Genomic DNA, 25,924 nt, shown 5'->3' on the forward strand with positions numbered 1-25,924 from the left:
AAATGTTTCAGAAAAGTTCAGCTCCTGATCATTTTTGTTGAATGATGTAGCGGATTGTTACTTTATCTATGGAGGAAGGCAGTTAAGAAGAGTTATTATTCAATTACATTATGCACTCTTTCTCTTTTCTCATCTCATCTCATCTTTCACTTTGCTCACCTGCCGCGTTTCATTCAGCACTTTTCTTGGAAATGCTGCTCTTGCATGCACTCATCCTGGTCATATTCAGTCGATGTCCCAGGGGACCATTCTTTCTGCTCCGTTCTTTATCTTGTCCTGCACACTTTGTTCTCCGTCTCCTTTCTTTCATAGTGCTACAGTGGTTTTTGGATGGGGTTGGATGGTTTCTACAAAGCTGTTGGATCTATGTGGAGTTTGTTCTGTAAATCCTGTGAACTTCACCTGACACAATTACAAACGGCCAGCTCAAAAGCTTACAAGAGATTGCGTGCTGCTTAGATGTCTTAGCAGAACATATGTACACCAAAGTACCTCTGGGTATGCAATTAATTCACCATAATACATACAGTAGAGCTGAACTTCATAATGGCCTTCACATTTTTAATCAGGGACAATCAAAAGCTTTTCCACAATGAACAAAAAAACAACAACATAAAATAAACTAATAAGATTAGTCGTTCATATTCTTTTCAGAGTTTTTATAGTTTTTCCCTATTTTAAGCATCAATCTAAGATTGTTGCTGAACAAGGTTTTGTGCTTGAAAAAATGTATGCCTAAAACAAGAAAAGTTAGAAAAGTGACTAATAAACTTGCTTCAAGATAAATCTTCCATAATTTTGATTTTCAAGTACATTTGTCTTGATTAAAGGATGCTTATATGTTAATAATTCTCAGTTGCAGCCATTAGTTTTTGGATTTAACCCTATGAACTGGGTCCACACATTTGTATTTTTCATTGCTATTTTTTACACATTAAGTACACATTAAATGACAGTAATGACATTTGTAATGTTAAAAAAATGAATGTATTTCATATAAATGCTGTTCTTTTGAACTTTATATTCATCAAAGAATCCTGAAGAATATCACAGTTTACACAAAAATATTAATCAAAGTGTTTTCAATATTGATAATAATCAGAAATGTTTTAAATCAGCATATTAGAATGATTTCTGAAGGATCATGTGACACTGAAGACTGAAGTAATTATGCTGAAAATTCAGCTTTGCATGACAGGAATAAATTACATTTTAAACCATGTTAAAATAGAAAATATTATGGCAGAATTTCACTATTACTGTTTTTCCTGTAGTTTTGATCAAATAAATGCAGTAATATGGCCCCTGACCGTACATGTGTATCTTCAGTCGTCTCTTTCATATTCAGATTTGTTACCTCAAGATGCATCTTTTCTTTACTGGATAAAAGTGGCAGGACATTCTGCATAGCATCTTTTGTGTTTCGTGTATATAAGAAAACCACACAGGTTTGGAATTAAAATAAGCGCAAATGATGCATTTTTTTATTTTTAGGTGGACTATTCCTTTAAAATCAATTATTTGCAATATGCATTGCTCCTGAAAGCTTGGGTTCTTTTAGGGGTGCCAGACTTTCACATTATATGTCATGTTACAAAGTACCTTTATCCTCCTCCACGGACACTAGGAGTTTTCAGTCCAGTACAATGCTGTAATGAAGAGATAGAAACAAGTTGGACCAGAACATCCTGGCATAATGTTTCCATGCTGCAAGAATTCAGGCTGTGCTTGAGGCGAAAGATGGCATTAATAAGACTACAGTAGGTAAGAGCATCAAATAAAGTTGCCACTGCAAGTACATACTTCACCTCACAGCTGTGTCTCTAGTGCCAAATGTGCTTATTTTTACAATTTCCCCTCAGGGATCAATAAAATTGATATTTTAGATAACTGCAGCTTTTTGAACCTCATTGCTAACCAGCCCAGAGCATACAGCAACATATACAAATACACTCATCATTCACTCCTGCTGGCTGAAATGTTGCGCCTTCAGAGGAACACAACTCTATAAGACTAATCTGCTGCAAAGGTTTTTTTTCTTTTCTAACAGTAAAGGTAAAATATATGAATAAAGTATACACATAAGAGAGAGAATATGTGTGTGTATATATATATATATATATAATTATATAAACATAATATTTAAATAACTAATTTTAATATTATATAAAACAACTGCCACAATAATGAATTTACATCAGAAATTTCTTATTTCAAATATATGCGTAAGCAGTAATCACCTGGAGGTCAGACGAGGCATTGAGGCTTGAATTCTTGGGACTGCTGAAAAATGGGTTTCTTTATATAAATTACAGTTGATTGTACCAAGGTTATAGCTGAACACTCTCAGAAAAACTCAAAGCTGCAAAACTTCAAAATGCAACATTTTACAGATAAATAAATCTTGCAATGGGAAATTTCATTGATTCAGATCAAGGCTGTAAGAAAAGCAGTAAATGGGCCTAGTTTGTGCATGGAAAATGCAGACGAGCAAATTTGTGTGCAAAGCATTATTGAATTGAACGTGATGATTTTACACAAGAATGCTTTTTGAACGATTTGCACAGCTGTTCTGCACGTTTCACGAATGTGCCCCAGACTTTATTAGACAGAACAGTATTGTTCGAGCACAAAAGCAGCGTCCCAATGAAACAGCATCTGAAAAGATCAATTTGCAAAATTAATATAACTGACTCAAAAACATGCTGATGAACAGCGTTCAACTAAACTGTTACTTTATATAATGATTCATAATTTAAGTAATAATAATTTTCAAATTGAATAATATTATAAATGCATATTATAAATACATTACAAAAAAGACGAAGTCCCAGTCCCTACCGAAAAAGCTGCTCTGAACTGTTGTCATGCTACTGAAAAGAAAAAAAAAATACAAGACATATATTTTACGTTCACACCTTTTAATGTCTGGAGACCTTTGCTTCACCTGAAAATTAAACCAAGCTCTTTCATATTGAACACGCAGTCTTAAAGGGTAACCATGGATGTGGTGATCATACAGAATGGCTGATACAGCCATTAATAAGTCAAATTCAGAACAGTTGACGGTTTGTATTTAACAATATACTTCAATAAAATACTCAAAACTTGGTTGTGTGATGTAAACATTGTCCTGCATCACTTATACGATGAAAAATTCACATATATATGCACCTACAAAGCATATTTGATATATATATATATATATATATATATATATATATATATATATATATATATATATATATATATATATATATATATATATATATACACATGTATGAATACATTTACAATAATACACCAAAAATAGTTCGTCACTCAGATTAGCTGGTTAACAAAGCACGTGGGCCAAACTGAAATTGGTATTTTGAAAAGACATCATCATCATCATCATTTAGGTGGCAAATAAACAGTTAAACTGGGCAACATGTGTTTACAATGGCTGGACGACGTCTGCTCGACAGTTCAACACAAATCTTTGAAGTGGGAGACAAATCTTACATCTACAAAATGAAAATATACAAAAAGTATATTTTCAGACTTCTGTCATTTTAGACATATCCAATAGAGTGCTGCAGTGATGATGTATTTTTGTGGGCCAGCCCTAAAAAAAACCCTTAGCATCACCCTGGTTCCCTCGACTTAACCCCCTTGCCTTTTGGATTACTGTGGAAAATAAGGTCTGTGACCAACTAAGGTTTGTGATTCTTAGGTGTTTTGTTCATCACCATAATCTTCACAAATAACATCTTTAAACCTATTTTCAAGACAAGTAAAAGCTTTAAGCAAAGAAATAGTAATAATAATAATAAAAAGGGGGTTTTATGATGTAATTTATGCCTTGGAATAAGAACCTGAAGTGCTAAAATACTAACTCATTTAGATTTGGCCTACAAAAATATGTCATGCCTGCAGCACTTTATTAAGCTGGAACATGCACTTGTAGCCAGAGGAAGTGCACCATACTGTAACTGTACCGGGACTGACAGGAAGTCATGTCCCTTTCTGTACGGTGTGCGTCTTCCCAGAGTCCCGTGAGTAAAGCTGGCATTAAAAGTCTCTGTTAGCGGGGTTGTTGGTGTTAAAGTCTCCTCAGATTGTGCTCTTCCTGACAGGAACCTCGTTTGAGACTTATGTCGTCTAGCGCTATTTCACCCTTACGGCCTCTCCGTCGCTCGCCCTTCACAAGCACCTGTAATGACATAAATCAAAAACACCAACGCTGTTTTCCAGCCGACCTGCTCTCAAACGGTAATGTGAGAGTTTTCAGTTTTGAGACTTACGCTTTCTAGCCCATTGCCCCAAATGGTGATTTGCGTCGACCTCCAGCCGTTTCCTCCCGTTCGACCCCAGACGGCGGGACTGTGCTGCCGTCCCTTCTGGACGAACACCTGCAGCATGCCCACGTGGTGCCCCGCCATGTTGTGTCTGAAGGCCAGGCACAGGTTCGCCTCGTTCCAGGGCATCTTCAGGGGGAGGATCAGCTGAGCGCCACGCCCACCTCTCTTCTCTCCGCCCTCTGAGATCGTTAGGTACCGCCCACCTGCCACAGACAAAGGCACATATAAAGGATGAATTTATCCAGTAAACAGGAAATGACATCACAAAAAGGGTCTCTGTAGACCCTCAAGGAGTCTCTTAAATATACAAATTGTACCTTGAAGATGTTTTAAAATATTTAAAAAGTGTATTTGACATTTTTGTACGTCATATCAAATGTTCACCACACTTGACCTTTCTAGATTCATCAAATGAAAATGTCTTGAAAACATGAAGTTTTTTTTTTAAGGAAGGTATGAGTGAAAACATTATGAAACATGAATATAAAGATTGGATGGCACCTGCAGCTTTTTCATTATTTATTCTTTTTATCATCAGAGACTTTATCTTACTTGTCATTGACCCGATAAAATTGTATAAAAAAAAATGAAATAAAATAATATAAAAAAGCAAACTGTTGGGTACCTAAAGGATCTGCTGTGGTCTCCCAGTGAAGGTCTCCCTCTCTGCGCTGGATCCATCCACAGAGACCGTGGTCAAAAGAGCAGCTCAGATGTCCAGTGTCTGTGGAAGATCACACAATTGCTCAAACATTCAGTTTACAAGAAATAGAAGCAAATTACTTTGAACTACTTTATCATGAAATTGGAATAAAAATACTTATTTTTTTCAATATGAACATTCACAACTAGATTAGTTATTATTATACATTATTATAATTTTTTTTTTCAGCAGCACACAAAGATTGTGCACCATTCAGAATTTTATTGAATAATTGAGGAAGCAAACAATTGATGAATTGTAATTTTAAGGCGAGTTTCAAATGAACATTAAAAGTTACACAAGAATGGTTGTCAATAAAGCATAAAGCATTTAATTGTTCAGTGTAAATTACTCAAACTGTAGAATGTAGGTTACACAATATATGGGGTATTTACAGAAACATTATGATATGAAAAATAAATAATAATAACATAATAACAACAATGATAATATTAGTGATAATAATAAATGCAACTTTTAGATTTTTTCTTTCATTAAATTTAATTCATTTGACTTTTATGGAATAAAGAATATTCTGTAACACTTCACAATTACTATGATTAAATAAGGCTTTAAAATATTTTTTCAATGTTATTTCATGGTAACAATGTAGTTAACCAAGGTTAAGTACGGATGTTTTCTGTAAAGTGTTAAAAACTTAAAAGTTTTCAAACTTAAAAACTTACCACAAATGTATTTATTTTTTAGTTCGCTTATTTGTCCATTTATTTATTAACTCATTCTGAAAACAATTTATACTCGCAGAAAAACAAAAAAAGTATAAAAGGAAATAAATAAACAGTCAAAATTAATGTGATATCAGAAATAAAAAAACACATTTGTTTCCGATCAATGGCCTGGTATCAATGCTATGTAGGTTGCCCTCAAAACTGGTAGCTAACAGAATAAAGCATGTGGTTGGTTAGCTGGTCTTAATTTCACACCCTGTTTGCAAACAATCAAAATATTGGTTAAGGCTCTAAGCTGGTATTCCCAACATTACGGGTTCAATTCAAGAATCCCATTGACTCTTTTATCATCATGGCCCTGAGCAACACACTGAACAGATTGCTTCAGGGGAACTGCCCTTGCAAGCCGCGTAAGTGAAACTGCTAAATGAAAAGTAACTCAGAAGTGTGCTATTCCTGAATTTCCCACAGGGATCAGTGAAGCGTGGATTATTTTCATGAAGGCCAATGAAAACTGTTCACCTCACACCACTGAGCCCATTCATCATATGTTAAGATACTTACAAGATGCCTGTGAGGTAAATAACATTACAAATATACAGTCTCACTGTGTTCCCATACAGTACAGTATGTCTGTCTCTACATAACCACAGACTGCAGCAATTATCAAACACTCCAAACTTTCAGCAAAAATAAAAGCAGCTGTCTCTTACCTGGGGCATCCTTCAGCTCCTCTTCTGTGTTGCCCAGTTCAACGTCTAAATCGATACCCAGCACATTGTTCTGCTCATGATTTCGTGGTACTAGAAGGGAGAAAAGAAAACAGAATGTTTAGACTATAGTGATTCCCAACCAAGAGTAGACAATTAGTCTTTTTGGACTTTATGGAGAATTGGTGACAAGTGAGAGTGTGTATATCAAATATATGGTTGGATAACCAGAATGAAGTCAAGTCTTGTGATTAGTGTTCATGTAGCTCAATTGGTAGAGCATTGCGTTATCAAGCGCAAGGTTGGAGGTTCGATATCCCGGGAACACATGATAGGTTAAAATTGATAGCCTGAATGCACTAAGTCACTTTGGATAAAAGCGTCTGCTAAATGCATACATTTAATTTTAATTTAGTCTATTGATTAAATTATCCCTCAAGCCTTTGCTTGTGAAAGCACTATGTGCAGCCTGTCCTTGAACCTAATAAGAACATGTAGAAAACCAACTTCATGCAGGTTTTCATGTTGGGGCTATACAACTTTGACATGCTTGTTATTGTTTTTAATTGATTAAGGAGATATAATTATGCTTCATCCCTTTGAGTCTATTTGACTTATTTCCTCACTGTTATTTTCAGAGGCATCATTATTTATGAGGCCTATTTGAGCCCTGGAAGGCAGTGCAGGGTAACTGATTTATGACCTGAGGCAGGGCCGACTGGTAATGTAATCTGTCTAGGTGTCTTCTGTTTTCATTAGGTGTTGTCATCTGGATAGGAGGCTTTGGGGTGCAATTTGCTTCCCTGAAAAATCTGCCTTGTGGGAAGCCCAATATATGCGCAAAAAACGTTTATGAACATGAAGGAAACAACATAGTCCTTTGGGCCGGGAAATTGTTTTCGTGGATAGCCTTCATGGCCCAGTCCCGAATGATGCAGTCAGCGGTTCTCATCTGAATTCACACATTACAAAACGGAACATGGACTGTTGCATAGACTAGTGCGAGCTCAGCAAAGAGTGCAATGTGGTGCCATAGAGGAACTTGGGAGTAAGCTTCTGAATCATAAATTGATATGGGACAGCCTATGATATTATAGAATTCACAGAGAAGCATGTGTAGAGGTCGTAAGATTACATCATAAGACAACATCAAGTGAACGAAAGGGCTTTAAAGCAAGTGAGTTGCCAGCTATTTCCTAAGTAGCTCCAATCTACCTGAACATGGGAAAACTCCTGAAATTAAAGGTTTGTTAAGTTTTCTTTCAATAACAAGGCAAATCAGCAGTAATATCTGATAAAAATAGCATGGTTTTGCTTCTTTGGCACTGTTCAGGCTCAAAAGACTTTCAGGTTGCTTCAACAAATGTAGGGGTGACCATTCTTGCTCCTAGAGGTCCACTGTCCTGTAGAGTTTAACTCTAAACCTACCTGTACTTGAATCGAGGTAATCAAGGTCTTCAGACCCAGGCAGGTATGTTGGGATACGCTGAAGCTAAACTCTTCAAGTTGTTGGCCTTCCAGGACCAGGACTGGACACCTCTGGTCTATTAAAGACCTGGACCAGCTAATTATGTCCCTTAGGATCTAGTAATCTCCAGAATTACTAGAAAGTTCCAAGTTATTTAGGGCAGCTCAGAGCAAATCTCTGCATGACACTGGCCCTCCAGGAGCGAGACTGGACATTAGTACATGCACATTCAACAGTAAAGCTGCGCTCACATTTACTGCTGTTTATCCACTTATTTCTATAAGAATCAAAGTGATAAGAAATTTTGTGTGAGACCGATAGATTTACCCATGCAGATTTGGCAAAGTGCTCAAGTTCGTTACTTTCTTGTTTTGAAAGTTACTTCTGGGTAAGACACCCAAATTTCATTAATTTGACACTTTAAGGCAGGGGGATTGTAACTGAATCTGAATAATACTCAAGCACATTAACTTACTGTGAACGTCCCCTCTTTGTTTCAGGGTAATGTCTTTGATGCTGTTATCAACTGGCGTCACAAACGGGATGAAAGGTCTGCGTGTTGGGATAAAGGGAACCAGCGCTGTAACCACCGGTGCTTTTGTGGTAGGTTGCTGGCGGGACGGGACTTTAGGTTTGGTTGTCACCACCACAGGGGGTTTACGTGTCGGGATGAGAGGCCTTCGGGTGGTGGTCACTGGGACTCTTGCTGGAGGGGTGATTTTTTTGGTTGGAGGAGGTATGGTGGTGGTTGTTGTTGTAGGTGAGATCCGTTTGGCCGTCACTGGTGGTCTGATTGTTGTGGTGGTCCTCCTTTGGTCTGAGCCTGGAATTTTATTGCCCCCTTTATTATTGTTGCTCGGCGTGGTCTTTCCAGGTCGCGGCGGGTCAATTACCACCTTTGGGATAGCTGAAGGGAGAACAAACAGGATTCTTGGTTTAATATGAAGTCAACGTGAAATCAAAAACAAGTCTTTTTTCTCGTTGCGCAGGTTTAAACCTGGCCTAGCTCGTATTCAGAGGGTTTAACCCTTGAAGACCTAGAACTATTTTGGACTCGCCTGTATTTTTTTTTCATTAAGTTGATCTCCAAAAAGTATTTTTATATTTAAAAATATACAAATCTTTTATGTATTTATTAACATTGCTATACATGGTTAAGTGTTGTTAAAGAAATAATACATCATATAGACTGACCAGTTGAAAAATGGAAAGAACGAAAAATGTAAACATTAAAAAAAATGTAGTGTTCCTGTAGCTCAGTTGGTAGAGCATTGCGCTATCAAGCGCAAGGTTGGGGGTTCGATTCCCCAGGAACACATGATAGGTTAAAATTGATAGCCTGAATGCACTGTAAGTCGCTTTGGATAAAAGCATCTGCTAAATGCATTCATTTAATGTAATTTTAAACAAGACGAAAGACCAGCTTAATCAGGTTGAGACTAGCTAAGACTGACATAAGTTTAAGCATTAAAAAAAAAACAAAAAAAAAACATTCACATATTTGTCAAGACCAGAAATTCAATTTTCCCCCTTTTTTTGTGTTGTTTATTTGAGTTACTCTAGCAATGCAATTCATCATTATTATCTCAAATATAAATTATAATCAGAAAGAGACCATTCATTTTAACATTATGAAGTTAGGCTCCCGTAAATAAATTCACCATTCATTTTAGAGGAAAATAAAAAGGATGGTTTCAGCTCATGTGTACAATGAATGCACGAAAGCCATCCATTACAGTCAATACCAGAAATCTAAACCCTCGTGCTTGTGTCGTCCTTAAGGAGGAAACACTAAAGAATGAATGTGACAATGCTATCTCAGGTTGCACAGGAGCTTTGATATACGATTCCCAAAATGCCAGTAATTCAACCCTTTCACTTCTGAGTTACAACTGGATGAAAGTGTCAAGACCAGATGCTGAGGAGGGATGTGTTGCCTCATCGGTTTAACATTGATTAAATCAGGTGTCAGACTCACAACAACTGTATTTTTGTCCAATTAACAAATAATAACAAGATAAAAAAGACTGCAGCGGGGAAGGCATAACACTACACCGATAAAGCCGCTGACAGTGGTGTAAAAGCAGCAGAGAGTGCACAGTTGTGATGTTATGTGATGCTCACGGTGAGCCTCTCTTTGTTCTCGAAGATTAAAAACATGGCAGCTATCAACCTCAGGTCACTCCTGACAAAAGTCACAGCAGACAAAAGATTTTCTTTCATTAGATCTGAAGTATTACAACAACAACAAATTCCTTCAGCCATATACTATTAAACTTTGAATTAATCAAATTATTGCCCGCTATTTTTTTTTATATTTCATTTATTTTTTATTTTTTATAAACCATATATACCCAGACATGTCATTTCTCTGTTTTGAATGGTTGATCATTTCAGACAGTAAAGCATATAAATAAATGAAATAGAAAACTAATAGATGTATATGAGCACTAATGTTATTATTATTTTTTTTTTACGAAATATGCAGCAAGGGTGCATTAACCGGATGAAAAATGACAGAAAAAACTTCAAATCATCATACTGAAATGATCATGTGACATTGGGGAAATTCAGCTTTGCCATCACAGAAATTAATTACATTGTAAAATATATTTAATGGAAAACAGTCTTTTTAAATTGAAAATATATGACACAATATTACTTTTATTGCTGTTTTTTTATTAAATGAATACTGCATTGGTGCACATGAGACCAATAAATAAATAATTAAATAAATAAATATATATTTCATTCAGGAATCTGACTCCACCATTCATGGATATTGTCCTTCCTGTCATTCAGCCACTATTCGCTCTGTTGACACTGTGCTATGGGATGCTGTCAAGCTGAAAGCTGAACACCTATGTTCAACTTCCTGGCTGAGGCTGGGGCTTTTTCTCAAGATTTTGCACCATCCATCTTGTTTTCTGTACTGACAAGTGCACCAATCCAAAGAAAAGGGGAAAACTCTACAAAGAGGACACATTTAGCATGGTGCTGCAACAAGACCTCACAGGTGACCAGGATAAACTTTTTTAACTAATAGATATCAGCAGCACACTTCCCAAGTTGATTAATCACAGCACATTAAGACAGTTGATTTTCAAATACAAGTTTTCTGAAATGTTATGTTTAAATAAACAAATAATGCATTATCTAATGAAATACGCACTCATTTGCATCCACTTCTTGGACAAAGCCAGGTTCAAAATGATTGATCTGTTGTTGACATATTTGAAATCTTCAGGTGTAAAAGTGTAATTAACATTTGAGTATGTATTTTGGATATCTTCTTTCCACTAGTCTGCAAGAAGTTGTGGAAGCAAATCTAAAAATTGACCAGTGCATGAAAAAGCAGCAGTTTTGCCTGTAGTGTTTTGCCTTAAGAAGCAGTGGTTTGCAACTAGATTGTGTCATTACTTTGTTGCCACCCTCCCTTTTAAGTCAGATCAGTCTTTGGAACAAAAAGGCCTGTGGCTCCTTCAGAGTCCATCAATCTTCTGGCAGCGTCTGTGATCAGCCTTTTGCTTGGTTATCTCCTTTCCAGCGACGACTGTATGCCTTCCACCTCCTAATGATAACCTTGCCTCAGCTCTTGTGCTTGAAAGCCTTAATACTAATGACTCCTGACTTAAGCCTTTCCAAACCTTTATCTTGAAGTGCTTTTGAAAGCACCGTTCCGCCTTATTTTACTTTACAGAGCTGATTTTAATCTAAATTAATCAAAATCACCGCAACTGAGAACAGATGGGGACCAATTAAATTGTTGCCTGAGCTGTAATGTGATTAGTTTATGCATGGAGTGTGCTCATTTATCCAAATTAGTTATTTTTATTGTTGTGATATCATTTTAATTCTCAGTTTGGATTTCTGTATATCCACTGTAGCATTGCAGATAAATAAAAACATTTTTCCTCAAAGAATCTTTCAGTGATCTTAAAATACTTTTAGTTTTCTTAGTCTGAAGAACATTTGAATAACTTAAAGAACCATTTTCCACTATGAAGAACCTTTTGTTTCATGGATGTTAAAGATTCTTCATGGAACCATAGAGGCAATAAACAACCTTTTCTTTTAAGAGTGTAGCGAGCTCTTAAGATGCAATCGCAGTGATTTTTAGGTTTGCATACTTACGTTTGCAGTCGTAGCCCACACCTCTGTAGTCATCCTTACACTTGCACTTGTATGAACCAGGTGTGTTATAGCAGGTAGCGTATGGACCACACTGGTGATGAATTGAAGAGCATTCATTCACATCTAAAAAATCATTAAAACAGAAAAGATCAGCTCTTTGAGATCAGGCAGATTTAAAAATAAAAGTCATAGTCTCTCTTCTAAAACCTACAATACCATTCAAAAGTTTGGGGTTAGCAAGATTTTTTTGTTTTCAATGGAGTCTCTTATGCTCACCATCACCAAGGTGGCATTTATCTGATCAAAAATGCAACAAAAAGTAATGTTGTGAGAAATTATTATGTGAGAGGAAGGCCAATGGTATTTACTGCCTTTTCATTATTTTCATAATTTGCACACTTATGAGACGAATTGCAAAAAAGAAGCTTATTGGAATTTGTGAATGAGTAGAATTGAGTTCACGCAACAACTGAAAACAGCGTAGCCTAAAAAATCAATCATGGGATTTAACTGATGACTGTTAATCAAAATGACGATGGATTAAAATCAAGAAGTCGATATTGCTAAACCAGCACTAGCATCCACACATCTGATATATATTTCCCCGTTGTAGTTTATCCACATTGTGTGCATGAAATAGACACCGACTCACTCAAAATGCACCAATGGAGAAGCGAATGATTAAACATCTCAGGCTGAAAATGCCTCATACAGGCAACTCCCTCAGTTTTGGAACAGAGCGATCTTGTTATCCATTTATAAAACCGAAAAACGTGAAAGGTTGTTTAAAACAACTGGCAGTAGGCCTATATTATTTAAAACCTGGACTTGCCACAAAATGTCTGTGGTTGTCAGAAATGTGAGTTAAGTTTTCTGAATACTAAAGTATTTTAGAGTCCATAAATCAAATAAAATCTACTAATTCACATAGTTTGAAAGGTTTCTGGCTGTCAATGAATGTAATGACACACTCATCCTCTGTATTGACTCAAATCCGCTCACCTGTACACTGATATTTCCCGTTGATGTACTGCAGGTCAAAGCCATCATGGCACTTGCAGATGTAACTCCCAAATGTGTTGATGCACTTACGGAAACGTGGACAAACCGCTTGACCTGTGGCGCATTCATCCACATCTGCAAAACAAACATTTCTCCACTCATTTACAAGCTCCTCTGGTTTTTAAATCAAGATTGGAAGCAGTTTAAAATGTTTTAGTGACTTAAACTCTGGTTCTTGATGTTTTCCAGTCAAATTCAATACTACTGTTATTCACGATCTGTGAACGTATATGTTGCATAATGCTGTCAGGATTCATTTCTGAGATGTTTACTGGCTCTTTGCACATTATTATTCCTCACATACTTTGATATTTTGTGTTGGCATATGCTGCATTTACTGTTTAGCTTAATTGCGATATGCATCAAGCAGAAAGTGTATGCTCTGCAGGAGTCTGAGAGCAGCGTGCAGCAAACTCGACACTTAAGTGTGCATGTGCAGACATCCATCTAACACAAGCTGCCCTCCTCGGAGCAATAAAAGTCTTCTGCTGAAATACCTGAAGACTTGAACACCTGTGCTGAGAAACATTAAGATGGTCAGTCTCTGATTGATGGTCCACTTTCAGAAAACTCACACTGTTTTCTACAGTCCCTTCCTCATAGCCTCCAGATAAAAGGCTGAAAGGTGGGAAAAATGTAAAGAGTGGGGCCTGAAAAATGTGTGTGCCACAGGTTAACTGAATCAGTTTGTTGCATTACATTTGTGATTTAGTGAACTGTGTGGTTAAGATGTGATTCTTAAAAATGTTTATGTAAGATGCGGTCTCTGAGACTATGGCATGCCATTAAAGCAGTCATTAACGAATGCCACAATGAAATTTCCAAGCACTTAAAGCATAATTACCGCATCAAAAAGAAAGAAGCACAGCTCTTTTTCAAGGAGGTTCTGTAGCAGATGCGCAGCAGTAAATGAAAGTGACTATGTTTTGTTATACTTGGTAATTGTAATATTTTGTCATCTTCTCTGACAACCAAAAAAAATAAATAAAAATAAAAATTACAATTCACGATATTGCAATTCAACATAGACCTATACATTTTATCAGTATGTTCCTTCCCTGGAAATCTCTAGCATTATATACTGCATATATTTAAATCTGTCATAAAAAGCATTAAAAAATAAAATATATAAGAATTTAATTATTATTAATGTTTTATTAAGTATTATATATCATTATATAGTTACACATAATGATTATATAAAATACATAATATAAATAGTAATATATAATTATATTAAATCTAAACCTTTAAATAAATGAAATAAAAATACAGATATATATATATATATATATATATATATATACGTATATTATTGCATGTAATATATAATATTTTATATAAGTATTATTATTATTATAATCATTATTATAAAACATTTATAATATTTTTTTCTTAATAAATGCCATTGCTAGTGTCTGTTAACAGTTGGAGGACTGAAAATGAAATATTAATAATAAATAAATAAAATACAAACAAATACGTACATACACACATTTATAAATTATTAATTTATAAATAATATAATATATATTACATTTATATATCATTTACCAATTAAAATATATTAAGCCTACAGGTATATGCTATTTATAAAATGACACTTTTTATTGACAGCTAATTCTTTGGCTATTTTAATGACAGGTTTAAATACATTGTTATTCTGAACTGGGGGAAAGATTTCCCAACAAAATAACAATGAACTTTATTTCTAAAGTTCAAGGAAACATTGATCCCTTATAAAGCTGTAAGTAAAGCAGTAAACTGTGATCAGCTTCTGCAGAAATGCATTACCCATGAACACATACCCACACAGGTCCTGCCATCTGGAGCCAGCTGTAGACCCGGAGAAGGGCACTGGCAGCGAACTTCTCCCTTCATTACCTCACAGCCGTACTGACAGTTCGCCATGCTGCATGTCCGGGCATCTGACAGAAACATACACACACCAGATTTAGCACTTATCATACAATCACATATTTCTACCACTTTCAGGACAACACAGAACCGCTTACTGTAAGTATAAAAGACAAACAAGAAAAACTAAATGCACCGACAGGTGTTCCATATATAAGCAGCCAGGCATAAGAGAACAGACAAAAGATGAATAGCCATTAAATGGGGTGCAAGGCCACAGTTCAGAAAAGGCAACACACTATTCCACATTTAGCTTCATGGCCTTGAAGGAAATGGGCAGTGAAGCAGATAACCTTGTGTTATTAGATTGTGCAGTGATCTATTAGCCCTGCGGAGAAACACCACTCCACATTCTCAACTAGAGTCGAGGGGGTCGTCACAGTACAACCCATTTACCATGAGACAGTCAGGGAAAAACACTCTAGAGGAAAGGAGATGGCACACAAAATAAAACTCAGTTATTCCCCAAAGTCTTAAAGGAAATAAAATGAGAAGGGGATAGATGGATGGATGTGTTACAAAATCTCTATATTCTCTACATCTCCATATATGTAATAGATCAATAAATAAACTCACTTTAGACTGCCATTATAATGAAATTTAAATATTACTTTTATTTTAGATATTTAATCCTGGCCCAGTATATGTTGATCTATATAGTAAATATAATAATAATAATTACTGTTATTGAAGGTGGAGTTCCATATTTTTTATTTTATTGTATTTTTTAATAATACTGTAACGATTAAAACTCCATAATCATCGGGAAGAAGGAGGCGGGAAATGGCGGACGAGCAAATATAAACTTTAATTCCAAAATAAAGGAACGTCTCTCGGCCCCGACGTCACAAATACTAACTAAAAATGAAGTTGAATTTACAAGTCAACATATTTGACACATATATGACATTGAGTGCTGGAGCATTTTTATTTATTTTTTTCAAGAAGTTCTGAATAATTCGAGCCAGACGCATAGACCCGTGCAGACTCGTATCAGACCAATACCCAGCCTTTCCAAACTATGCAATAACGTGCGATCCAAGCATTGAAGATCACTGTACCACCCACGTCACAGGAGCCGCTCCACACTTTGATTAACTCTGTGATTCAGAGGTGTTTGCTGAAGTGTGAGCTGAGGTGAGAAAATATTTATCAGAGAGTGGAATCTCCTGGCATTTGGAAGCACATTTAGCACCAGACAAGCACAGGCACGGGCCACTTGGTGTAGAGAGAATAGCTTAAGGCCAGCAATAAGACTTAGCCTTTACTGGCAGGGTTGAAGGTCACAGCTTTCTCATAATTATTTTTTTTTTTCATCTGAAAGCTCACTGCAGGATTGAGGGATGCCCTGAGCTCTACGTATGATTTGTGTATGGGAGAAAAGACTATAAAAACACAGACATAAAAAAGAAAAAATACAACTTTTTTTTCTGCAGGGGAAAAATAAAACCCTTTAAATGCATATTTGTAAAAAAAAAAAAGAAAAAAACATACATACTTACATAAAACTATTTTAACAAGATTGTTTTATACAGGGAAAAAAACTGTATATTTGACTAATCAAATTAAATTAAATTATAAAAATAAAGCATTTTTTTACAAGAATAATGTTATATTTTCTGAAAGAAAAAAAAAACTTTTTTAATTGCGTATTTGAAAATAACATTAAAAGTAGTGTACTTTTATTATATAGTTTTATATAAAAATCAGAAGACAATACTCCTTTTTGTTCTCTTCTCTGAATGAAATATTATGTTGTATGTTTTATTTAATTTTTGCATTTGCCATTTTTTTCTTTGTGAAGCTGCTTTGAAACAATTTGTTGTAAAGCCTAGCTTGTAGAAACGGTATACACACATTGAGGTTCACCCTGCTGGGCAGCACTATCATACTGTCCAAGTAGAGCGTTGAAGAGCTATTGAACGAAGCAGCGTTAGACACAGCTGGACACCACGTGCAAAACAACGAGATGTGACTCACTTCCACAGCTCCCATCAGGTAACAGCATGTAGCCATTTAGACAGTAGCACTTGTAGCTCCCGTATGTGTTCATGCACCTGTGTTTACACGGCCGAGGCTTGAGGCCACACTCGTTCACGTCTGCAGACAGAAGAAGAGAGAGGGGGAGGTTAGAACATCCTCGTGTGAGAGGGGGAGGCCGAGCGGGACAGGAATTAGGCTTAAACAGAGGTCCAATCTGAAAGGTCAATCCATTCAAGCCTGTGAGGTGGTGTCTGCAGGAAGAAGGTGAAGCTGCAGACCACCGTGTCTGGACAGGCCCACCTCAGCATCTCACTCCACAGGACACAAACCTGCGCTTTAGCTTCCAACACTCGGAGTCTGAGTTTGGGTTTTGATACTGACGCACAGAAAGAGAACGTCATCCTTTTGACAGCCCTGCAGAGGTCAGTTAAGTACTCATTCCCAGACTTTGAATATTTAAACAAATTCTAAAATTGGAAGCTGTTGACCTATTTCTAGATTTTAAATACTATCCTTACTGTCATACTGTGACAACTTTACTTTAAAACATAACATCAGGACAGCAGATTGAGTGCCAGTCCAAGATGGCAATAAATTAGTAAAATCAATAAAAAAAAATAAAATGTTAAAAAGCAATTATCAATAACTTTGTAACATCAAATCTGTAATAATTTAGTTTGCAATTGCTGAAAGTATCGTTTCTGTTAAAATTTTCACTAAAATTAATAAAAATTATTTTAATAAAAAAAACGTAAATGAAAAATCACTGGCAAAAAAAGCATTGACTTCAAATAAGCATAAGTAGTAAAATTTGTAAAGTTAAAATTTAAATAAAAAGAAAGTAAAAAATAATTGAATATAAAGAAAAATGTAATATGAATGAAAAAAACTAATGTTCAAAACTTCGGCAAAAATTAAAATGAAAGCAGAAACTATAAAAATGAAAGCTAATTTAATTAATTAATAATATTATATTATAATAATAATACAAAAACAATTCTGTGCTGAACTGAAAAGTTTCCAAAGATTCTAAAATTGTTGGAATTTGATAATCAAGGATAATTAATAAATATCAATACAAAAAAAAAAGATGTTTAATAATTTTGTGCCATTGATAAAGCAATGTAGAAAAAAGCTTTTAATTATATAGACAGTCAAAATACTCTATTTTCAATTAGTTATCACACACTTTTTTATTAATTTGTATATTTTAATTACTTGATAAATGATTCTATCAATTAACATCTCAACATTAAGTGGTTGTTTAATTGTTTATCCACTTCTCAAACGATTACTGAGTAGCAAAATAAATAACCCTGGTTTGAGAATTGCTAGAAATAAAATGAAATAATTCAAAAGGTTTTTCTTTACCAAGGCAAAGCAATACTTTATTTGAAATAATAAGCATAAGGGTTGGATATAGTTTATTCCGTGCTCAACCATCCTAAAGTCTAGGCCATGTGCATCAGCTGGGCTACATATCTCTTAGATCTCAATATTGTAAGGTACACAGTCAAGTTTAAAGGCCAGACACGTAGCGTGATGCCTGCAGTCTCATTTGCACCGGACTGAAAATAGCTTCTCCTGGCGGCTGTACATGAGTGTCTTTGGCATGGCCCAGTTCAGAGAGAATGGTGCCATCTTTAGCGGAGGGTTATGCACGGAATGCTTTCTAGTGAACTCTTGCTGTCTATATCTGACAGATGGCACAGATTTAAATAGATGAATGGCACTGTGTATTAACAGTAATTGGCACCGGTGGGAGGTCTCTCCGCTGGAATGATTAGTAGAGGTGGGTGAGGACAGCTACAATCACTTCCCAAATCATCTTAGCAAGAGTCGACTGCTATATTCTAAACAAAGACAACATAAATCTCTTGATTTCAAAGTTTAACCATTTTAATGCAATAAAAATCAATGCATGAATAGAAAATTGAGATAAGTCTTTAACATGACTCTCATTCTGACGGCACCCATTCACTGCAGAGTATCCACTGGTGATGCTTAATTTGATGAAGAAACAAACTCATCTACATCTTGGATGGAAATTTGGGGTGAACTATCCCTTTAAGAAATAACTATGTAGTATCCAGATCTTGAAAACTAAATACTTAATCAGTATTTACACACAATAACAATCGATATCCTGTCATCTGTAAAATCTACATCTCTACCTTGACTTTCCCTCTGGTCTACATTTCTCCTACAGTTTTCTGAAGTCTCAGTGGTTCATGCAGTAACTAAACTCTCTGAGCAGCATGTAGACAAATTCTTCTCTGAAAGATGTTTAGAAAAATGAAGCAACTTGTACTTCTGTCTAGAGAGGTGAAGAGGAGACTAACCCATCACAGAAGACTCATTGGCCCTTTGCTCACTCAAATAAAGCTGAAAACAGCTCAAATGAAGTGTCACATTCCCAGAATAGCCCTACTTAACAAGAGACAGCTCTGAGCAGCGACACATAGTGAACTAATGATAACAAATAAAGGTGTGAAGGTGTTGAAAACAGGTGGACTAAATCACTTGCCTATTCTGAGTGCTACACTTAAGATCAGTGAAGAAACAACAAAAATTATTGAAGAGATTATTTACCAGCCATCATACCACCCTTAAAAAAGTTACCATGATAACCAGTGTGTCTTCATTTACTACATTTATTGTTAATTGTGCAAAGTCAAATATATATATATAGATATATATATCTAATTTTTTAAAGAATGTAGTGTTCATTCATGATATGGCTGCTTTGGTATTCATGATAATAAAAATAATAATTGTAGTAGTATTAAATGTCTGCTTATATATTTTTGTTATTATTATTATACATATTGATATATTATATTATATTATATTATATTATATTATATTATATTATATTATATTATATTATATTATATTATATTATATTATATTATATTATTGTGTGCAATTTTGTTCCTCCTTCACCATTCTGTATACATTGTTCAGGCAGAATCAAAATTTTTAATAATAATAATATGAATCAATAAAAAAAAATACACATATGCATACACATATAATTTTACCACCCCAAAAAAACATTCTGTGACTGCATTGACTTTTTGCTACTGTTACCATGGTCAGTTCACTTATAACTACACATCTGTATGAAACATCTTGAACAGAATTACCTCAGAAGCAGACAACAACGACAACACGACAGACAGACACTTTTTGAATGACAGGATATTTGTTTGGGAATTGGAGATAGAGAGAGCCTGAGATAGAGGAGACAGTTCCAGAGAAAGAGACCGGAGCAGAGCAGACGGGCAGCCACTTGAATGCTCGCAGATGAAAGATGCCCTGCTTTAGAAGTTCAGAGGAACTGACAGACACAGACAGGATATGTGTGTAGGAGAACGAGACCAGGGTGAAAGGGAACAGCCTCTTAAAGGCTTTATGTGTATGGCATGCATGGCTTTCTCAGTGTCATGCCTGTGGAGGCTTCGGGGATCTGCTAAAGGGAAAGTATTCACTCTTGCTGGGGCAAGCAGACTGCACCATGCACGTGGGCCAGAGGGGTGGCGCTTGGGGCAGATGCAGGCATCATCAGGTAAGTGGTCTTAGAAGAAAATCACACACAGAGGATTAGCTCACCCTCCGAAGGAACCGCGATCGGCTGGTGATCCATGGGAACAAAAACGGGAGGGTGACTGTGCCATAATGGGGGGCTAACATAGCCCTGCTCTTCTTTAAGAGTGAGGAAAACAGACAGATAACAGCACACAGGACAAAAAACATTTATAAAACACACCTTTGAGCTGTCCGTATTCCTGTAGAGGAGAATAATAACATCATTCAGAAAAGATTATATGCAAATTAGTACATAGAATGAAACAGCAGTGCTGGCAGTGCTTTTAACTTCAGCAGGTTCAGAGCTAAACAAGGACAGGGATGGATTCAGTAATATTTCCCCACCCATACTGCCTTGGTAATATCAGTAGAGAGACATGTCTGATGCGGAAAAAGTCATTATAGTTTGATAAAAACAAAAGAATATAAAAATATTAAATTAATTATATGATGACATGTAAAGAATCCTGTATAATCCACTCTAAAGAGGCTTGGCTTTCCGACTCCTAAATAATACACAGAAATGAACTGCGTTTTTCAAAAAACAAAACACATTAATCATTATTATGCCCCCGGCATGCTGAAAATCAAACATTCATGATGTAGACTGTTAGCTTTTGAAAACTGTGCATCCATATGTGGGCTTTATGGTTTTGCAACAGGAAGACAATAAGGAAAACATTACATTTTCCAGATTTTACTTTATGTTTGCCCTGAAGACTACAATTAATTTTAATTTTAACATTATATTTTTCATCCTTTCTCTGAGCTGTAGACTATATTGTATCTATATTTATTTTCTGCGATCAGAATAAACCGGTGTTCAGAATGTGTATCATGTAAACTTCAATATGAATAAAACAGGTTTAAAATGCTCTCTCAGTCTAACCAATTGAAAAATGCCCAAACTCAGCCAGAGTTCAGTTCAATCACACTAAAAGTTGTCGATTAAGCTAACCCACATGATATCTACCTATTTTGCCAAATGGTTTTGCAAAGTTTGACAAGAGACTATCTTAGGACATCTATTTTTGTTATCTCTGTCAGGAAGTCATGACAATTGCGTGATATTAAAACAGCAGAAGCTCCATTAGATCGTCCCTTTAAAGGGACAGTTTACCCAAATAATGAAAATTCTGTCATCATTTATTCACTTCCAGTCAAGTGTTTGGTTGCCAGCATTCTTTGAAATATCAAATATCTTCTTTTGTGTTCAACAGCTAAAATAAATTCATACAGGTTTGGAGCAACTTAAAGGTGAATAAATGATGATAGAACTTTTAAGTTCCTTTAATAAAATAAGCGTTTAATGTACACTGTAAAATGAATGACACAAAGGACACGTTGCTAGACGTGCATTCACCAAAAAGCAGATCTATCTTGTTGTCTAAAAGTATTTTACAATACTTGATGCCCCATAATGGATTCCTGACAGGCCTTGGCAACAGCAGGTAAGCAGATTCTCATTTACAGAGACCCGCGCTGAAAATTAGCATCTTATTAAACTGATTTGATCCACGGAGAGCCGAATGCAGCTCTAAATGGATTAGTGCTTTAATGAGTTTATTTGTTCTGGGCAAAGATGCCCATCTGCCTCATATCATCTCCATGACAATGATGTTACAGTGAAGAGCAACAGCAGACAAAAGATGCAGATCAAAGGAGGCGAATGCTAATTGTGCATTAACTGCCAAAAAAATTATAATTATGAATATGACTGTTATAAAATCAATAGCTCAGATTCCACACATCAGTAATGGCAACTGTAAACATATTTTATTTCTTTCAGTAATCATTGAATTGCTAGGATCAAACGTGAAAGTATCAACTAAGATTTCCCTCAGGAATCGAAATAAATCATGAACAATATTAGCAGTTATTTCAATATCTTATGAAATTGAAGTGATTGGACATCTTGTGTGGTATAATTTAATAAGCATGTTGATTGTTTTGCTACAGATAATTTCAATAAACAAAAACACTTAGCGTCTTAACACTGTGTGAGACGAAAATGAAAGGCTTGATTATTTGCACTGATGGTTTTAATATGCCAGCTAGGTGTCCGCGCTAACCAGCACCTGTCACATGCAAGACACAAATAAGCCCTGGGCATGATAATCATCTGTCAAAACCGCTAAAAACCATCAGATTCTTTTAATCGCTCTTGCCACAAGAGCCTAGAGAAGCTGATAGAAACGCATGAAAAAGAGACAACGTTTCCGCCCCGTGCAGCAAGGCAAAAGCCGTCTCATCGACCTGACATCAAACCATGACGCAAGGGAAAATCGTAAAGATTCTATTTCACATTCCAAATGGGATTGTTTTCCCTTTCCTTCCCTCCCTTTTAATTAGACCTCCTCCCTTTGCCTTCCAAGGGCACAGAATCCTCTCTTTAAGTCTCCCAGCCTTCTCCTCTCAAATGGAAATGTGCTGTTTTAAATCAGGGGTTATGTCAGATGCCAGCGTTCTTCTGATGAGACAACTGCAGACAGAATTTAGTCCCCCGGCTCTGTTTTATTTTTGGTGCAGGGTTCTTAGGGCAGTAATTGAGATATTATCTGCTTAAGGGAAACCTCACATCTTGAATCACTATATGACTCAATACAAAAGCCCATTAGTGCCAATACATTGTTCTGTGTAGAGCCAAGCGGTCTACATCCAGAGGCTTTTAAATAATGTGAAAAATTGGTGCTTTGTAATAGAGAGGCTGATTCAACCCTTGTATTACAGTATGTTGCAGGTCATATATATATGTATGTGTGTGTGTGTGTGTGTGTGTGTGTGTGTGTGTGTGTGTGTGTGTGTGTGTGTGTGTGTGTGTGTGTGTGTGTGTGTGTGTGTGTGTGTGTGTGTGTGTGTGTGTGTTCCTGTAGCTCAAGTGGTAGAGCATTGGTTGGGGGTTTGATTCCCCGGGAACACATGTTAGGTAAAAATTGATAGCCTGAATGCACTGTAAGTTGCTTTGGATAAAAGCATCTGCTAAATGCATAAATGTAATTTAATTTAATTTATTTTATATCTATTAATATATCTATGTTTTCATGTTCTTTACGCCAATTTCTGACCCTACCATCTGAATGTTGCATCAGAAATTGAGACTCATCAGACCAGGCAACATTTTTTTAATTTTCTATTGTCCAATTTTGGTGATCTTGTGCAAATTGTAGCCTCTGTTTACTGTTCTTAGCTGACAGGAGCGGCTCCTGGTGTGGTCTTCTGCTGCTGTAGCACATCTGCTTCAGGTGGTATTCTGCATACCTTGGTTGTAACGAGTGGTTATTTGAATTTCTGTTGCCTTTCTATCATCTCTAACGAATCTTGTCATTCTCCTCTGACATAAACCAGGCATTTTTATATACACAACTGCCGCTCACTGGATATTTTCTCTTTTTGGGACCGTTCTCTGTAAACCTTAGAGATGGTTGTGCTTGAAAATCCCAGTAGATCAGCAGTTTCTGAAATACTCAGACCACCCCATCTGGCACAAAAAACATTCCACATTTAAAGTCACTTAAATCCCCTTTCTTCCCCATTTTGATGCTCAGTTTGAATTTCAGAAAGTCATCTTCACCACATCTAGATGCCTAAATCTAGTTTCTGCCATGTGATTGGCTGATTAGCAACTTGTGTTACCAAGCAATTGAACAGGTGTACCTAATAAAGTGGCCGGTGAGTATATATCTTAATCTAAATTTGTAAAAAGTTTTAAAAATCATGTTTTCGTGTTTATTTCTGATGTAATGTATGAGATGTATGTTAAAGGTTTACCGGTTTAACCTTTTTTTGTGTGATTTTTGGTGAACTGTAATAAATCCATTTAAAAACCTGCAAAATAAAAACACTTTAGCACTTACCTTGGTTGCATGTTTTTCCTGTATAACCTGGATGGCACTTGCATTTGCTGGGTCCCACGCATTCTCCGTGTTTGCATTCGTGCTGACATACCGCTGTAGGCGAAAAGATCATCAGTATCACTTTACAACAAATGTCAGAGTCTATACAATAGACTTGGAAACATGTAACAAAACAGCCTTTAGTTTTCGTGCCATTCTTGCTGTGAGAAATAAGTGTCTGTATAATAAGACCTTGATATTGTGGCGCGAGATCCACAAAAACATTATTTTGGAATGCTTGCCCCCTACATAATAATTCATTGTTTGCCATGGTCATTTTAATGAACCTGGGACATGCCGAGTGTACGGTCCACCTCACTTCTGCTTTATGACTCATTACATCTCACTTTTGGATTGGGAAGCAGCCCAGAGCTGTGCAACATGAGAAACCTTTAAGATCTAGACTGGGGGATAACATCCTCAGAGTTGATATGCGGGCATTAAGGATTTGCCATTTTCAAAACAGAAACAAAAACAGGCAAATTACAAAAGAAAAGAGCTTAATCCCACTCTTCCCAATGTTTCATGAGTGGTCTGTGTTTGCAGCCCATATTATATTTTATATAATATGGCAGATAAGGATTAGAGCAACGCAAATCAAATTATGTTTCAAGTAGTACACTGTTAAAAATAAAGCCGTACAAATAACTATCATGGTAACAATCAACAGTAAATGCAATAAACAATCATTTAACAACATTATATGTAACATAAAGCCTTAATATACACCACTGATATAAAAAACTAACAAGAAACATATTTACTTGAATGAGATACCATCAAATTTAAAGTGTCATGCAGGGAACGTCAGTTTACGTATTTTCACTGTTAATTATAAGATACTGTACATTTAACATTATTTTACTGTAATACTACCTAGAAAGTAACATTAGATTATTCATCCTATATGGTAAAGGAACTTTAAAAAATCTTTAAAAAAACATACTGTAGCATATTAAAAGTCTATTTCAAAGATGTCCAAATGGCATATTCTTTAGTAAAAAAAGTTTTAAAGTTTGCTTTATTTTTCCCACAGTATGGGTATTTAGATGTATAATACTGACATAATATATTTTTTTATTTTTTTGTAAAGCAGGGTTAGTTTTGACATGAAACATTTTTTAATCATTACATAATCTAAAAATACTTATTTTATTTTTAATTGTGTTTATTTTGTTCTTTGATGTGTTCTTAGACATCTTATATGTGATAAAATATATACAGTCAAAGGTTTGGGAAAAAAGGTTTTGGAAAGAAGCCTCTTATGCCCTCCAAGTCTGAATTTATTTCCTCAAATACACAATAAAACAGTAGTGAAATATTGTTTTAAAATAACTTTTTTATTTGAATGTATAAAACGTATCACGGATTCCACACAAGTATTAAACAACAAAAACGGTTTTCAGTATTGTCAATAATAAGAACCATTAA

The 25,924-nt window shown here is 35.7% G+C and overlaps 1 protein-coding gene across 2 annotated transcripts in view; it reads right to left on the minus strand.

Moving 5' to 3' along the window:
* Positions 1-3,769: 3,769 nt before the first annotated feature.
* The window catches only part of LOC132142706 (nephronectin-like), a 41,456-nt gene continuing 19,301 nt past the window's right edge, over positions 3,770-25,924 (minus strand). For both annotated transcript variants that reach the window (XM_059552776.1, XM_059552775.1), the window contains 10 exons: positions 24,455-24,547; positions 17,007-17,126; positions 14,918-15,037; positions 13,050-13,184; positions 12,048-12,170; positions 8,389-8,820; positions 6,449-6,538; positions 4,969-5,067; positions 4,287-4,546; positions 3,770-4,195 (listed from right to left, as the gene is read on the minus strand). In XM_059552776.1, the coding sequence (XP_059408759.1) occupies positions 4,085-4,195; positions 4,287-4,546; positions 4,969-5,067; positions 6,449-6,538; positions 8,389-8,820; positions 12,048-12,170; positions 13,050-13,184; positions 14,918-15,037; positions 17,007-17,126; positions 24,455-24,547 (1,583 nt within the window). In that variant the 3' untranslated portion in view covers positions 3,770-4,084. The remainder of the gene's footprint in view (positions 4,196-4,286; positions 4,547-4,968; positions 5,068-6,448; positions 6,539-8,388; positions 8,821-12,047; positions 12,171-13,049; positions 13,185-14,917; positions 15,038-17,006; positions 17,127-24,454; positions 24,548-25,924) is intronic.

Source organism: Carassius carassius, chromosome 6, assembly GCF_963082965.1.
Source record: "Carassius carassius chromosome 6, fCarCar2.1, whole genome shotgun sequence".
NCBI classification, from domain to species: Eukaryota; Metazoa; Chordata; class Actinopteri; order Cypriniformes; family Cyprinidae; genus Carassius; species Carassius carassius.